Source organism: Coenobita brevimanus, chromosome 76 (genome assembly GCF_032717465.1).
Source record: "Coenobita brevimanus isolate Jiangsu-jjx chromosome 76, ASM3271746v2, whole genome shotgun sequence".
Taxonomy (NCBI): domain Eukaryota; kingdom Metazoa; phylum Arthropoda; class Malacostraca; order Decapoda; family Coenobitidae; genus Coenobita; species Coenobita brevimanus.
This window is the reverse complement of record NC_137029.1, coordinates 29,083,597-29,102,135: the sequence shown is the minus strand read 5'-3', so window position 1 is coordinate 29,102,135 and position 18,539 is coordinate 29,083,597. Positions and strand designations below refer to the sequence as shown.

General features: G+C 43.1%; 1 protein-coding gene across 1 annotated transcript in view; it reads left to right on the top strand.

Annotated features, from left to right (window-relative positions):
• Window positions 1–18,539, top strand: part of LOC145408248 (proteasome activator complex subunit 4B-like) — a 212,521-nt gene that overhangs the window by 105,638 nt on the left and 88,344 nt on the right. Inside the window, exon 15 of the mRNA XM_080279014.1 lies at window positions 6,568–6,783. Within this exon, the coding sequence (XP_080135140.1) occupies window positions 6,568–6,783 (216 nt within the window). The remainder of the gene's footprint in view (window positions 1–6,567; window positions 6,784–18,539) is intronic.

Below are 18,539 nucleotides of genomic sequence, written 5' to 3'. Positions count from 1 at the left end.
ACTCACATACACTCTTCTCATCAGTCTCTCACTCTCCAGTCTCTTCACGTGGCCAAACCACCTCAGTGTTTCTTGTAACGTTTCCTATCACGTGCACATCCACACCACAACGCTCCTTCACATCCTCATTTGTCAGTCTGTCTCTCCATATGACTCCACATGCTTCTCTCAAATAACTCATTTCCACTGCTCTCACCCTTGACTTCTGTCCCTCCAACAAGGTCCAAGCTTCACCTCCATAAGTTACAGTTGGTATCATAATACTGTTGTGTAGTAACATTTTCACTGCCATACTAACTTCCCTGTTTCTTAACACTGCTTTCAAGTAACCAGCAACCTTTCTTACTTGTTGTGCACTTTCAGGCACCCTCTAAACTTCCATCCTTACTCATCACACTACCCAAGTACTTAAATGCACTCACATTTTCCATTTCCTCCTCATCCAACCTCACTGTACATTCACTGACTTCACTTCTCTTGAAGACCATAACTTTACTCTACCCTTCATTTACCTTTAGATGATACCAAATTACCCCTTTCAAGATGTAGGGCCCAGAGACAATGGAACTTTAGTTAAGTGATGATGATGATGATGATGACACAATATTACCCCCATCAAGGTGTAGCATCCAGAGACTAAGCATCTTTAGTGTACAGTAGTACGTCTGAGTGCAGATGACAATCCTACTTCTTTTGATCATCATCATCATCATCTTCCTTTGATGACATTATGTAATCAGAAAACATTGTCATGTTTTAATGATGAAACCAGTGCAAGGCCATCATTTTAAGTAATTCTAACATTGTGGTAGGTGGAGGCACTCACCATCCACTCACTTGATTTGGAGCTGCTCTCGGGTGTCTGCCTTTTCCTTTCCTCCATCCTTCTTTCCTTCCATCCTCTTCTGTCTTGCTCTTTCCTTCACTCTTTCCAGTTCCTTCTGCCTACGTGTGACTTTACACTCCCTCTTCTGTCTTTCTTTCCTTCATTCTTTCCTCTTCCTTCTGCCTGTGGGTGACTGTACACTGAGTGACAAGCCAAATGGTTTCCTGTACACCAGGAAACTATTTACTATGCTAGGTGGTATCCATATAACCAAATTATGGCGCCTGCTGGTTTAGTGAGTAATTTAAGGTGCTCCAGTCTGATTAAGCCTGTGTAGGTTTATATCCAAGGGGTGGTGCCACTCAGGGATGAGTGAGGCTGGTCACTTTCATCTTAAATGTCAGGACCAAGTTGCCTTGCCCCGGACTCCTACTCTCCTCATGGGGCATTATAGGCTTGGATGATGGAGGGATGGAGGGATTAACCACTAGGTTTCATAATTATAAAACATCCACAATTCCTAGTAATGATATAAAATCTGTGTCGTGCAGAAAGGCAACCAGTGGCCGTAGGTATGAGCAGCATAGCCTTGTATATAAATAAGTATGCCATGTATACTCGAATACAAGGTAACTGGGTATATTAGGTTACCCATCTCCGATCATCAGTGTCATTCTCTTTGACATGGAGAGTATGTTTTCACCCCTGTTTGTTTGTTTGTTTGTCTGAGTAGGATTATTAAAAAAAAAGAGAGATTTGGACTGAATATGGTGGTTAGATAGCCCATGTCCCAGGGAACAGTCGATTGACTTTGGGACTGATGTTTGTTGGTTTTGTTTGTGTGTTAGCAGGATTACTCAAAAACTAAAAGAGAGATTTGGACCAAATGTGGTAGGTAGATAACCCATGTCCCAGGGAACAATTGATAACTTTTAGAACTGATCCAGATTGTATTACAGGTTCTGGGTCAGGGAAACACATTTTGTGAAACCCTAAGCATGGATGAGAGAGCCTAACTCTTTATGAAGTGTGGTTTGGATGTTATGTTGCTCTTGTCAGAGAGATGTGCTCCACTGATTACGCCTCTGGTTGTAAATATAAAGCTTTCAGCCCAACTTGGTGGTAGGTGGGGGTGCTCACCATCCGCTCACTCGATGTAGTGCTGTTCTCGGGTGATTGCCTTTTTCTCTCTTCCTTCCATCTTTCCTGCTTCCTGTTCTGTCTTTCTTTCCTCTTCCCTCTGTCTGTGGGTGACTCTACACAGGATGACAAGCCAAATGGTTTCCCCTACACTGGGAAACCATTCACTATGCTGGGTGGTAACCATAGCCACACTGTGACATCTGGTGGTTTAGTGGGTAATTAAGGCACTCCCTCCGAATTGAGCCTATGTAGGTTTATCTCCAAGGGGTGGTTAAGGTTTATTGCTCACGTAATGCCACTCAGGGATGAGTGAGGCTGGTCACTTTCATCTTAAATGTCAGTACCAACTTGCTTAGCCCTGATCTTCCATGCTCCTGATGGAGCAACACAGGATTCGGTGATGATGATGATGATGATGATGATGATTCAGCATGACTTGGTTATATGATAGGAACTTTGGTTCATTATGTTTGTGTGTGATTCATGAGTATATACCCTATATTATTATGCAGTCTTCACCGATTGCAGCAGTGTTAGGACTTGCTTTGGCTAGACAGTTCCTAGTATGACTGAAAAATTCTCTTGACAATTATGATGACGATTGTAATCATCATTGTGATTTTATCATCCTCGTCCTCATCATTGTTGTCGTCATCGTCATGTCATCAGTCTTCATCATCCCATTTCTTATTCCAGCCTTAGATGTAGGATGAAGCAATGCAGAAACAAAGAAAGGAAAAAGACAAACTCAGTGAAGCATCAAGCATTGTGCCCAGAAAAACAGCCCGCACTTATTTATTCATCGTTCAGGCCTTTGAGATCTTGGCTCCATCTCATGAACAAAAAGCCATCCTCACATATTTTGTACATTTCCCCTCTAGATGCACTTCACAAACACCTTGTGGATAGTGATTTCATCAACAAGTTAATAAATGAAGAGAGAAACCTGTTAAGGTAAAAACCTGTTAGGTTAAAAAATGTTCCATCCATAGTCATATGCATCTTCATACATGCCGTTCAACCTCGATGAAATGAAGAGAGTCCTTTGATAATACAGCCAACTGGAGAGAATGAATGTGACTATAATGAATGAAAAAGTATATGTAGTAAATGCAGTCTGAACGTTGCTACTCCTCAGTGGGAAAGGAGGTCCGGATAATGATAATGAACTGAAGTTGAAGGTAGAAGGAGAATGGAATATCATGTATGACATGTAGTTGCAATAATGTGATCAGTGAACACATTAGGAAGTGAGGTTTTGAAATCGCAGAAGTTAAAGGATGGACATTAACCCGCGGCTTCCTGTCGATGTTCTTTAACGTCCACACGTTTTGTCACTGCCAATCCCGTCGACGTACATAAACGTAAATCAATTGCAAGGTCCCTAATTTGCATAATTTTCAATTTTCGCGAGTGATTTTTGGTACGTATACACGTGACACTTTCCTCTACAAGATGCCAGGCAGGGACAATGCCTTACCCAGCATGACCTCCTCCCCCCCCTGCACGCCATTGTTTCAGCAATTCACCTGTTATCAGTGACCTGGCCAGTTAAGCCATGTCATGCCACGGTACGAAATTCAGGGCCAGAGTGATTCCCCAATCAATGACAATGTGGAGGACAAACTTTACATAGTATTAGAGGAAGAAACGGTCAGAAATGATGATCAGGTAATGTGGCAAAAAAAGGTCAGGCATGGTGATGAGTTAGTGAGTGAAACAATGCTTATAATGCATATATAACTGCTTGAAAACCAATATACTCTCGTACTACATATAAATTCGTACAAAGTAAATAAATAAATACCGTTTATGAGTGGTGTGAAATAGTTATCCTCCCATAGAACTCGTTTTCTTTGATGCCAGCCTGTTAGAAAACCCAGTAAGGTAAGGAGGTACTCCTACCTGTATCGAGTATTTTAAACCTCAGGTGAGCGATTTCTCTATGAATTTTCAATGTTTCTCACCAAGAGCGGAGGTTTGAGCCAAAAAAAAATTTTTCCAAAAATGGTCGGGATTGGGGGGAGTCAGTGGTGGAAAAGTGGTTGGGATGGGGCGGGTTAAGTACTGTTTGTTTATGCTAGAGACTGTATACAGGTAAGCCCTTAATTCACGCGAGGGTTACGTTCCCAGACCCTTCGCGTATGTGGTAAATTCGCGTATATGTTCTGCCCTTGTGTGCACATAATTATGCATGTCTACTAAGTATATTACATCTGAATAACACTGTTTATGCACTACATACACCTTATAAACTAGCATACGGTATGAAAAACAACAAAAATGTAAGAAATTTAACACTGAAACCTGACAAGCACAGGCGTAGGTGGAGACACTTCAACAGTCTGGTGCACAAGCCCTCACTCCTCCCATATGCTACATTCTGCCTTCTTTATTGTCCAAACAGTTGACTCATTCACCCCAAACATACGGTTCCAAGCCAGTTCACATGAGTAGGTGGAGACACTTCAGCCAGTCTGGTGCACTAGCCCTCACTGCCTCCTGTATGCTACGTTCTGCCTTCTTTATTGTAAGAACAGTTGACTCACCCCAAACACACGGTTCAAAGACAATTCACCACGAAGTCAATTCACCATCAAAACATGGACAATTTCCTGTCATTCTATAAATATACTTATTATTGATTAATTAATACTTTAGTAACTAATTTTCAGGGGGATTTTATAACTCATATACATAAAAAACTAGTGTACTGTACTTGCTAAATAAACTGTTATGTAAATAAATGACGGGGAATCGTCCTGATGGAGAATTGTCGCCAACATTCCTCCATTAAGTTTGTCCAACACTTTAACTTTCTCTGTCAGCAACATCACTTTACTAGTCTGTTTTGGTGTGTTACCACATGCATCACTAGCACTACGCTTAGGCCCCACGTTGGCAGAGGCGGTGGCTCAATCGGTAGAGAGGTGGCCTGCGGTCTTACCGGACCCAGGTTCAAATCCCCACTGGGGCAGGGAACAGTTCAAGGATTTGAACAACATGTAAAGCAGACTTTACCGAACTACCAGAAGATCCGCCGACATGTCGTAAAAGTACCCCCGCTAATACCAATACGCCCCCTAGAATGTATTCAATATGGACGGTGGGTGTTAGCGCCGAAGTGGTGACATGTAGTGGTGTATGATATGTAGGAGGACTACTGGGCCTTGAGAGCAGGCTGTGAGGCCTATGCCCAGAGTCGAGCACATTAAAAAAAAAAAAAAAAAAAAAAAATCACTGGAAGGCAGAAAAATAAGCCACAAATAACAATTCGCAAGACGCATATTTCGACCGTTGGTTTCAAACTGACTGTGTGGTGCGTGGTAGACCGACCTCACACACACACACACACACACACACATGTATGCACACGGGCAGCAGGTAGGCATTTTTATATTTTATTTATTTCTCTTGTATATTAAGATTATTTATTTGAATACTATAATTTTATGTTTTAATCATTGTACGAAAAATTCGTGGATAACCAAAATCGTGTGAAAAAAGTTTGCGTGAATTAAGGGCTTACCTGTACTGTAAATTAGTCTAGGAACCTTTTTTTTAAAATGTTTATCGTAATTGGTTGAAGTATTAATATTTTAATTACTATTATTGTTATTACTGGTGGTAGGTGGGGATGCTCACCATCCACTCACTCGATGTAGTGCTGCTCTCGGGTGACTGCCCTCTCCTCTCTTCCTTCCTTCCTCATCTGTCTTTATTTCCTTCATTCTTTGTTCTTCCATCTGCCTATGGGTGACGTTACACTTCCTCTTCTGTCTTTCATTCTTTCCACATCTTTCTGCCTATGGGTGACTCTGCACTGATGACAAGCTAAATAGTTTCCTGTACACCAGGAAACCGTTACTACACTGTGTGGTAACCATATACTGTAACCAAATTATGGCACCTGGTGGTTTAGTGGGTAATTAAGGCACTCCAACTGGATTGAGCCTGTGCAGGTTCTATCCAGGGGGTGGTTGGGTTTTATTGCTCACATAATGCCACTCAGGAATAAGTGAGGCTGGTCACTCTCATCTTAAATGTTAGGACCAACTTGCCTAGCTCCAGGCCTCTACACTCCTCATGGGGCAACACAGAAGTAGATGATGGATGGATGGATGGTTGAAGTTGGATTGGTTTTTCTTAGAAATGCTGTTATTTTTCTTTCCACAGTACTTGTAGTTTGTATTGTATTTTATACTACATACCAGAGTCAGTCTGTTTTTTAAGGTTCTTAAATTCATCACATATACAGTCAGTCCTTACCCAAAGCCTAGAATATATGCAGATAACGTAGTACTTGAAGTAACATGAGACATATTGTAGTTCATATCTGGGAGCCTGGAAAGACTCATTGCTAACCTTGAAAAAACGTATACCTCACTGAATCTCATTAAATTTTATGTGAACAAAAAGTGGTAGCTCATCAGCAACTGGATAAGAAAACAGTGTGAAAGGAAAGTTAACTGCTCAAAAATATTGTAATAAAATATATACCTATATATTTTTTAAACATAATTTTCTTTTCTAGTATGGTATTGTGTAAGTGCTGTAGATGTTCTTGCATCAAGTGTAATTTCTGTTTATCTTGTCAGCTTGTCCGATGCAGCGGATGCTACCTTGTTCAGTACGTACCAGAAATCTCCCAAGTGTTGACACGGACATTGCACCTGAAGAGCCGAGAAGGTTATCATCTGGCTGGGTCTGTGGTGCGGTATCTGCTGAAATACTTGGGGATCACCATGCCAGCAGAGTACCGTTCCCTTCCACACAACTGGGATGTCCCACTCTCCGTATCTCTTCCAGTCAGGGTAATGTCACCATTTCCCATAAATTCCTATAATCTGGTAAGGCAGTTTTAGCTTGATGTGTAGTGTGGTATTTGTTAACCCGTGGATTGGGCAATTACCTTTTTCTTATCCCACCCCGTGGTGCACAAAAAATTAAGGGAAAAAAAGTGTTTGTTTTTTTTTTAGCTTTTGTTTATTATAAACTTGAAGCTAAACATCTCGGGCATCATCTGGTGAAAAGAAAAAAATCTCTCTCTCTCCATCTTTGCGTAGGGTCATATGTAAGTTTATGTATGGGAGTAGTGAAAAAATTAAAAAGAAAATCAAATTTCTGTTTTTGTTTATTATAAACTTGAAAATAAACATGCAGGGCATCATCTGGTGAAAAGAAAAAAATCTCCCTCTCTCCATCTTTGCGTAGTGCCATGTGTAAGTTTGTGTAGGGGTTGAGTTGTTTACGGTGATGCACGGGCGGCATAGCCTGAGCTGTGGCTCGCAGCATGACGCTACCCAGCCTGAGCTGTGGCTCGCAATCCACAGGTTAAAAACCTTCTCTATGCCAATGGAGTACCACTGTCTTCCACACAGCTGTTTTTTTTTTTTTTTTTTTCATTGGTTTCATATTGTTCTTAAATGCTCCAACATGCTTGCATATGTCAACCTTGGTCACTTGATGATGGCTGTCCATGCCACTCAGTCTCGGGCAGCTTCTCTTTTCAGTCCCTCATCCCAGAGGTCACACTCAGTGATCTCGTCCCAGGTCTTTTCCAGTCTGCCTCTCGCAACCCTACCTCTAACATTAACAGTTCTCACTTTTTGCACCCAGTTATCATCCCCCATCCTCTCCATGTGCCCACGCATGTGTAGTAGACTGTAGCACCAGTTGAGTAGGGTAGTACTCCCAACATGGATGGAAAGCTGATGACAGGGAGAGCTGGAACTCCATTTTCATCAGCCCTCGGTACTAGTTCCTGACCGTCCCCCTTTGCTGAACTTTTTAAGTGTTTCAGTAACACAGAGAGTAGGCCAGCATGCTGTCCATTACCAGTTTCTCCAACTATCAACACCAAACTACATGCACATTATGCACTACACTTCCATTTCAAAATTAAAAAAGAAAAATGGGGTCTAATAACCAAGCCTCGGAGTCCCCAGGGGGGGGGGGGACTATATATGCCCCCACCATCCACGCCTCTCCCGGTGATGACCCAGCCAGCTGCCTGGAACCACTGTCTTGACTTGCATATTCTTCATTTCTGCAACATTTGTGGCCTTTCCTCTGACTTTCTCTCTGTTGAGCACTGCCTCTCCGTCTCAAAACTTCACCTTCTCTTCTTAATTAATTGGGCGACATCACGATCACGTCATGATAGCAGGCGGGGGAGGCCACTTGATCGGAAGTTTTGATTGGCTGTCAGCGTCACGGGAACGTCCAGTATGACCATGTTTGACCAGGGGTGATCCTGCTAGAGGCGAACTCTGTGGATTTCGCCCACTTCTCGGAGCTCCGTCCGTGTTATGCTAATGCACCCGTATTACAGTAATTTAATCATTTTGTACTAATTTTTTGCTCTCTGTACTGGACGCAAATCGTGCTGGACAAACGTGTGTTGGACGCGAGGGTACTGTAAACCTGCACGGACTCAATCCAGCTGGAGTACCTTAATTAGTCACTAAACCACCAGGGACCATAGTTTGGTTATATGGTTACCACCCAGTGTAATAAATGGTTTCCTGGTGTTTGGTGTACAGGAAACCATTTGGCTTGTCACTCAGTGTAGTCACCTGGAGACAGAAGGAAGAGGAAAGAAAGGCAGAAGAGGAAGGAAGAGAGGAAAGGACAGTCACCCAAGAGCACCACTACATCATGAATGGATGGTGAGTGCCCCCACCTACCACATCAACAAAAAAAAAAAAAAAAAAAAAAAAAAAAAAAACAATATCCTTCCTAATTTTGGCAGTGTTCTTTGGTCTTTCAGCAGTATTTAGACACCAAAATTCACATCGGAATATCCATTGTAATGCTAGACACTAAGAAAACCTTGCATAAAAAACAAAAATCCAAAAATAACCTACCTATAATGTTCAGTACCCCTCCTAATTTTGGCAGTGTTCTCCAGTCTTTCAGGTGTATTTAGACATCAAAACACACATGGGAAAATCCGGTGTTATGCTGGACGCTAAGCAAGCAGTGCATAAACAACAAAAGTCCACAAAAAAATAAGTGAAGACAATGGCTGCAGGATTTTTAACATCCATCCATCCATTCATCGTCCAATCCAGTGCCGTCCCATGTGAAGTGTAAGAGCCTGGGGCTAGGCAACTTGTTCATGACATTTGACATGAGAATGACCAGCCTCACTCATCCCTGAATGGCATTACTATCTCTCTATCTATTGCCAGACGCCTCAATCCCGTTTGGGGTGGCCACAAACAAATCGCCTTCACGTCGTCCTGTCCCCCGCCATTTCACTGCCCTGCTCCCAACTCACACCCCCCTCTCTCATATACCTCTCCACTCCATCCCTCCATCTCATCCTTGGCCTCCCCCTCCCTCTTCCCCCCTCCACCTCACTCACATACACTCTCTTCGTCAGTCTTACACCCTCCATCCTCTCCACATGGCCAAACCACCTCAGTGTGTTCCTCATAACACTGCCTATCACATCCACATCCACACCACAACGCTCCTTTATATCCTCATTCGTCAGCCTGTCTCTCCATGTGACTTCACAGGCTCCTCTTAAATAACTCATATCCACTGCTCTCACTCTTGACTTGTGTCCTTCCAACAACGTCCAAGCTTCACTTCCATACGTTAGAGATGGTATCACAATGCTGTCATGTAGTAACTTTTTCTCTTCCATGCTCACTTCCCTGTTTCTTATCTCTGCTTTCAAAGAACCAGCAACCTTTCTTCCCTGCTGTACCCTTTCAAGCACTTCACCCTTCAAACCTCCATCCTTACCCATCACACTCCCCAAATACTTAAACGTACTCACATTTTCCAATTCCTCACCATCCAACCTCGCTGTACATTCACTGACTTCACCTCTCTCAGAGACCATCACTTTACTCTTCCCTACATTCACCTTTAGATTCCGTTTCTTACACGCTCTCCCAAACTCATCCACCAAGCCTTGCAGCTCCCCTTCGTCTTCACTCAACAACACAGTATCATCTGCAAACAACAGTACAGGGAGTTTCCAAACACTGTCCTCTCTCACCAGGGCCACTCCAACATCCACTACTCTACCTTGTACCTCTTTTATTACCCCATCCATGAACAGATTGAACAACCATGAATACATGACACATCCCTGTTTCAACCCAACCTTCAAAGAGAAAAATTCACTTAGTTCACCATCCACACGCACTGCAGCCTTCGCACCATCATACATACTCTTCACAGCATTCAACAACTTTCCATCAACTCCATATATTCTTAATACTTTCCACAGTCCTTGTGTATCCACCCTGTCATATGCTTTCTCCAAATCCATGAAAGCCGCATACAACTTCTTTCCCTTCTCTAGAAACTTTTCCACTAAAGATCTAAGAATAAATATCTGATCTACACAACCTCTTCCCTTCCAAAAGCCTCCCTGTTCTTCTCCAACTAATTCCTCTGTTCTTTCTCTAACTCTGTCAATAAGTATCCTACCATACACTTTTCCTATTATACTAAGAAGACAAATGCCCCTATGATTACCACACACTTCTTTTTCCCCATTTCCTTTGTACAGGGGAATAATTATACCTGACTTCCAATCCTCCGGGACTCTACCTTCCTCCCAGGCCAATCTGCACATCTTCCACATCCATTCTACTACTATCTCTCCCCCATGCTTCAGCATTTCACCACACACTCCATCACCTGGGGCTTTCCCCAATTTAACTTTCTTCATTGCTTCCACAACTTCTATCCTACTGATTTGTTCCTGTCTTCTCACCTCCCTCCTTCTCCCAGCCATTCCCCAGCCACTTATACTTGCATTACTTCCATCCTGTATGTTCAACAATTCCTTGAAGTGTTCTCTCCATCTGCTCATTTTTCTCCCTTCTCCACTAGTAATCTACCATTTTTATCTTTCACTCCTCTGCTAACCCCACATCCTCCCTGTCTTACTCTCTTCACCTCTTTCCAGAACATTTTTTTACAGTCCCTCCACTGTACACTCAAATTCCTTCCAAATTCCTCATCCACTCTCTTCTTACTCTGGCTTACTAATCTTTTCACCTCTCTCTTTCTTTCTACATATAACTCTCTCTTCCACCTCTCAATTTCTTCCACGCCCCTATTTCTCATCCATTCATTGTATTATTTCTTCTTTTGTGCCACAGCCTGTCTCACTTCTTCAGTCCACCACGCTGTTCCTTGCACCCCCCTCCGTCTTCTCTTCCTCCCACACACCACATCACATGCTGCACATATTTCTTCATTAAATATCCTGCACACACCTTCAACATCCCCCATCTTCTCCAATTCATATTTGCCCAATCGTTCCTCCACTTCTCTCTTATACTCTGCCTTTTTCTCATCCTCTTGTAACCTTTCCACTCTCCTTGCAACTACTGCTTCCTCTCGTCTTTCCCTTCTTCTATTCCTCCATCTTACTTGTATCCTAATTCTGGCTACCACCAAGTAATGGTCAGAAAGTCCACTCCCCCAACCTCTAAAAGCTCTTGCATCCATTACACTTCTTCGCATCCTTTCATCCACACACACATAATCAATCATTGCCTTCCTTTCATTCAGTTCACCACCCTCTCTTCTCATCACTCGCCATGTATACCTGTGGATCATTTTATGCCTGAAGAGGGTATTGGCTATCACCAACCCCCTCCCAGCACAAATGTCCACTAACACACTGCCATTCTCATCTATCGCAGCAGGCACACCCCACTCACCAACTATTCCATCCACCTTCACATTCCCTACTTTACCATTCATATCACCGATCAAAAACACTCTCTCATTCCTTCCAAACTTTTCCATGCACACTTCTACATTTGTCCAGAACTCTTCTCTCACTCTGCTAGCACAATCTTGCGTTGGCGCATACACACCCACAGTCGCCCACATTTGTATTCCAACTTTCAACTTTACCCACACAATCCTTGACCCAACTGATCCATACTGTCTTATGCTCTTTTTCCATCTTTTACTCACAACTATACATACTCCTTCCTTTGCCCTCTCATTCTCACCTACTCCTGCACATATACCCCATCCGTACTCCCATTCTCTCACACTTTCTCCTCTTCATTTTGTTTCAGTCATTCCACATACATCCACTTTTGCACCCTCAAGCACCTGGACAATCTCTCTCTCTTTCACCTCATCATTCGCTCCTCTTACATTCCACGTAGCACAAAAATGGCATTACATGAACAATAAACACCAACCACCCCATGGATATAAACCTGCACAGGCTCAGTCCAATTGGAGCACTTTAATTACCCATTAAACCACCAGGCACCATAACTTGGTCATATGGTTGCCACTTAGCGTAGTAAATGGTTTCCTGGTGTACAGAAAACCATTTGACTTGTCACACAGTGTAGAGTCACCCATAGGCAGAAGTAAGAGGAAAGAATGAAGGAAAGAAAGACAGAAGAGGAAAGAAGGAAATGAGGAAAGGGCAGATACCCAAAGCAGCACTACATGGAGTGAGTGGATGGTGAATGCCCCCACCTACCACCAAGGATTTTTAACCCTCTTGGGAATTCAAAAAGTTTCTGAGACAGCAAGAGTGATGGCTGACTCTGTGGGGGGGGGGAGTTCATTTTCAATATGCCCCCTGGAAATTAGTTATATTGATATAAACTGTATACCATCATCGCTGGTGTTTATACTGTAAGATAAGCTAATGAGAACAGACAAAACTAATGAGTAACTTAACAAAAAAGCAGTGAAAATAAACTTGTTGGAGAGTAAAAAACGCCTTCCAATAACTTCCCAACATCCTAGCACAAAATTTTGCTCACACCATGGAAGAGTTAAGCAAATGTCTAGATGCAGAATTTCACGAGCTTTCTGGAGGTGTTTTCAGTGTTTCGATACGACCAATAGTATTCGAATAAATAAAAAAATATATATATATGCGCAGGGATGGTGGGTGACACACAGATGGGAGAGGACTGAGGGAGAGGTAGGGAGATAAGCCAGGCAGCGGTGAGCATGGGGAGGGATGGAGGAGGGACGGGGAGGGGGGAGTAGCTAGGGATAGAGATGCCAGGGGACTTTCACAGTTCAGTGAGGAGGCAGACAGGTGTTTTTGCTCTGCTGGTGGGTTAGACTCTCTCTTACTACTCTGAGCCCAGTACGTTCCCATTGATCTGGCTGGCCGTGGGACTTTCACCATTCGGTAATGACCCGTACAGCCATTTTAGCTCAGCTTGTGGGTTACACTCTGTTTTCTTCGTTGTGATCAAGGTGGCCGGAGGATTTAGACCATTCGGTAGGAATCCGCACAGCCATTCTTGCTCAGCTTGTGGGTTATGCTCTGTCTTCCGTGTGTGCTGGCTGGTATGTTACTGGTGATTGGGGTGGCAAAGGGAATTCAACCATTCGGTGGGGAGCTGGATAACCATTTTAGCTTAGCTTGTGGGTTATGGTCTATCACCTGCACGTGGACAGAGAAGCTGGTGAGCCACCAAATGGGCTATTTTTGTAGGCCGGCTGGCCACTGATGCCACAACTTTTATGTCCATTTACGAACAAGGAAATTTGGGTACAGGTATAATAGCGGCAAGGCCTAATGAACGGATACGGAGCATGGCCGAATACAGACTGTCCGGATAATCGAGGGATTACTCTACTTGTGACATTATATATATGTATATATAGATAGATAGATAGATAGATAGTGCTGCCTACTTCTTCTTTAGCCTTTATCATTCTTTTTCTGTGCCTGCCCTCCTCTCTTCCTATTTCTCCCATCTTTCCTGTCACTTCTTATTGCTTTTCTTTTCATTACAGGTGGCTTTACATTGAGTGACAAGCCAATTGGTTTCCTGTAAGCCAAGAAACCATTTACAACGCTGGGTGGTAACCATATAACCAAACCATAACGTGCTCTCTACGTGTCCACAAGTGGTTTGGTGGAGGGTTAGTGCCCCTCCCTGTAAAACAAATAACTCGGAGTCAAATGGCCACCCCTTACGGGATTATGGCGTCTGGGAATAGATAGATAGATATATATATATATATATATGTGTGTGTGTGTGTGTGTATATGTATATATTTTGGGATTATTTCCAGTTAGTTGGAAGATTCGGTAAGTTGAACCACCCTAGAGCCCCAGGTAGTTCGACTTATGAAGTGTTTACTATGGATGCACATCTGATACACATGAAGGAAAGATATTTCACTGACTACAAAGTTTAAATAGGATGCCAACCATTTTTTTTTTCCCCTCCAGAAAAAATAGAAAGTTTTTTTTTTTTTTTTTTTTTTTTTTTTTTTTTTTTTTTGGTACAGTAGCATGCTTGCACATTTGCAGATCTTTCTAAGTTTGTCATTTAACATACAGTAAAGCCCCAAGTTTAGCAACATCTTCGTTTGCGATTTCGTGGTTGGTGGTGGCCTGCTAACATTCCCAAACACTGGGTTTCACACGAAAACCCCTCCATTCGCGGCAAGAAAACTGAAAACAGTGATCGAAGATGAGGAGTTGTCTGGGTTTGTGCAGGAGCAGCAGACAGAAGAAATGCAGCACAGGATGGATGTGTTGCATGGAGAAGCAGAGGCAGTGGAGGGTGGAGGCATCAGAGGTGGCGGGGCACAGTAACCCCACCACCTACCTCGGAAATTATACCCCCATTAAGCACCTCGCTCCAGCCATCCAAGTGAGTTTCTTTACCGATTATGTACTTTGTATTAATAATAGTTTCTTTTCAGATGTGATCAGTAAATTTTACATCACATAAATGGGTTTTAGGGAGAGTTGGCATTGAACTCGGAACCAGTTAGCCTGTTTCCCATAGGATCAATACCCCAACTTTAGTAGTTCCTTGGTACGCGGTACTTTTCATGGAACCAGTTAGGCGCAAAACTTGGGACTTTACTGTACAGTGACAAATAAAAGACAGAGGATTTTTTATATTACCATAGATTATTCCAACATGTTTGGGTGGAAAAAAAGAGGTCGGGATGGTAGGGATGATTATGTTGATGATAATGATTCGTTTTCGTTTTTTAAAGGCTCCAACATGCTTGCATGTGTCGGCCTTGGTCACCTAATGGCGGCTCTCCACGCTGCACGATCCATTGCAGCATCCCTGTTCAGTCCCTTAACCCTAAGGTCACACTTAATGACCTCGTCCCATGTCTTTCTCGGTCTGCCCCTCATAACCCCACCCCCAATATTAACACTTCTCACCTTCCTCACCCAATTATCATTCCCCATCCTCTCCACATGTCCAAACCACCTCAATCTACCTCTGCTCATCACAACACCAATACACTCCAGTCCCATCCTACCTCTCAATTCTTCCATCGTAAACCCAGCCCCTCTAGGCCTTGGACACAGGGACGCACTGCACATCCACTCAGTCATTGTCATTTCTGTACGTCTGAGCCGGCGAATATCTTCTTCCTTCACTGCCCAGGTCTTACTACCATACAGCATTACGCTCCTAACACATTCTGCATATAAAGACCCCTTAGCATGTAGGGAGAGCCCTCTCAATGTCAGGAGAGGCAAGAGCTCCCTGAACTTCTTCCAACCACTTCTCACCCTAGCCACAGAGCTAGCTCCAGCCTCACCTCCAGCACACAACATGTCTCCCAAATAACAAAACTCTTCCACACACTCAAGAGATTCACCAGCATGTTCAATCCTTTCACGTCTAACAATCTCCACCTGCTCACCCCGGCACGCCGTACACATAAAATCAGCATTATCTTGCAGTCTACCTCTGATACCACTACATGTCTTATGCACCCATTTATCACACACACCGCACAAGATGGAATTACTTCCCACGCCCTTGTGGCAAACTGCACATTGCCACTCTCCCTCGTCTTTGACAGTACCGCCACCAACCCTAGATGTCATCACTTTTGTTTTATCTGCATTTACCCTTAAACCCTTTTGCCCCATACCATCTCTTCACTTCCTAAACCTTTCCTCCGCCTCCCTTTCGTTCTCTGCAATCAACACCAAATCATCAGCATACAACAACTCCCATGGGAGTCCGTTTCTAAAGTCACGTGAAAGGGCTTCAAGTACCATGATAAACAACATGGGACTCAAGACTGACCCCTGATGCACACCAACATTCACGGAAAACTCATCACTCAAATCTCCATTCACTCTCACCTGGGTGTGAGCACCCACATACATGGCCATAACCACCCTAACCAGCCACTCCTCCAAGCCAAGCTTTCTCATTACCCACTTCAGTACCTCTCTAGGGACTCTGTCAAAGGCCTTTTCCAAATCAACAAAAACAAAATAAAGATCCCTTTTCTTTCCTATATATATTTCCTGAAGCTGTCGAAAAATGAATATGGCATTAGTGGTCCCCCTACCTGGCATAAACCCAAACTGCATCTCATCAATATTCACTCTTTCTCTAATCATACCTTCTAAGACTATCTCCATTACCTTCATTATCTGATCTAAAAGCTTTATACAGTACAATCCCAGCTATCCGGTATCCAGACAAACGGAATACTCAGAACAACGGGAAAATTCAAGGGCTGGTAAAAATGTCAGTAAGTTATAACTGTGAGCCAATTTGAATGGACCGCCAAACCGCCGTTTGATTGTGTCACGCGAGGCTGGGGGAAGTCAGACAAAGCGAGGTGAAGGCATTTCCGGCTGATGTAAATCCCTAGCAAATCCTCTTAACCACCCCTCCTCTCCCCCTCTTTCCCCTACTTGAATTCAGTCATCCTCCACACCCTCCAAAAATCACCAGTCTGCGTTTTGCCACCAGACAGTAAACAAGGTCTTTTGCTGTTGTGTTCCTCTGATAGACGGTAATTTGTACACTCCAAAATGCCTGAAGTGCAAACTAAACGTAAGCGTATCGTGCTTACCTTGAAACAGAAGCTGGACATATGCAACAGACTTGAAAAAGGCGAACATTATAAAACACTAATGGCTGAATATAAATGTTAATAGGAATGAAAGTTTACTTTGTTGGAAGAAAAATAAATAATATGCCTCCATTTCATACGTACATCATTTATTTTATTTTCTGCAAAACAGCTGAGTGGCGGGTGAGGGGTGGAGTGATGGAGGTCAGGTAGGGAAGAAGAAGAAGTCGGAAACGTAAACAAACTCACGTGAGGGCACAAGTGTTGTGATAATTCTACAGTGCAGTCTTAACACATCATCAGTTCACTAATAAATGTTCAAGCTTTTATTTCTTTATTTTATTTTTCAATTTTTATGAGTACAGTACATATAATGAATACAGTAATTCGGTAAACAATGGACTGGTGTAATTTGCAGTACTGCAAGTTGCTAGACATTGCACACGTGCATTATGACCATGGTGTGTGTTTACAAGGCAGTTTTTCAGGCGGAATCTCTTAGTGTAACCCCTAATGTGACTGGTGAGTACCTGAACTGTATTTACTGCTGTGATAGCCTTTGTATAGATTTGATTTGAAAATCAGAAATACGGGAAAAATCTGTAACCGGGAAGGTAAATTCCCCAAGCCACCCGGTTAACTGGGATTGTACTGTACCTCTATAAGTTCCTCTTTCCAGGACATCACCCTTCCCTTTATACACATTTACAATTACACTCTTCAGCCAATCATCTGGGACAACACACTCATAAATAATCCTATTTATCAGGTCAGTGACTAAGCTCACCCCTATATCGCCTGAGGCCTTCAACATTTCGGCAGTCAACCCAGACACACCTGCTGCCTTCCCCACCCTCATCCTGCCTATTGCCTCACTCACAGTAGCAGTATCAATCAAAGGCCAAGGGCCAGACACTGGATCTGCTGGCTCCAAACCTTCCCTGTCCCAGTCAAACTCCTCATTCAACAACCAGTTATAATGCTCTCTCCATGCATCTTTAATATCCTCACTGTTCACCACTACCCTTCCTTCATCATTCTTCAAACACTGCTCACCTATAATATCCCGATTATCCCTCTTCACCTGACCTGCCACCCTAAATATATTTTTCCTTTCCCCATGATTTAGGTTATCAAGTAATTGTCTCTGTGACTCAGACTTTGCCCTATATACCTCTCTTCTAGCCCTACACTTGGCAGCCAAATATTCCTCTTTGCTACCACCCTTCTTCCATTCCCGGAAAAGCCTTCTTTTCTCCTTAACTGCAGCTTCTACACCCTCATCCCACCACCAAGTTACTTTTATGTCTTGGTGGTCCTCTTGTCCAACCGCATGTTACATCAGTAACTCTCAAGAAATTGTTCTTGAGGGCTCTGTACTGTTCATTAATGCCTCTGTCTACAGCTCCCTGTTCAGCCACCACTCTCCTCAACTCGCTATAGAAGGCATCCCCTACTACTTGGTTTTTCAGCTTCCATATTTTCCTCCTAGGTACATAAGTCCTCTTTTTCATCACTTGTTCTTTAAGCGCCATATCACAAATCAATAGTTTGTGCTGCTGCACACACTCCTCACTTCCTATAACTTTAACATCCCTCACTAACCTCCTATCGGCTCTCCTAACCAGAAAATAATCTATCTGACTGCTATTTCCCCCAGACTCATACGTAATTAACCTACTGTCTCTTTTCCTAAAATATGTGTTGCACACAATCATGTCCG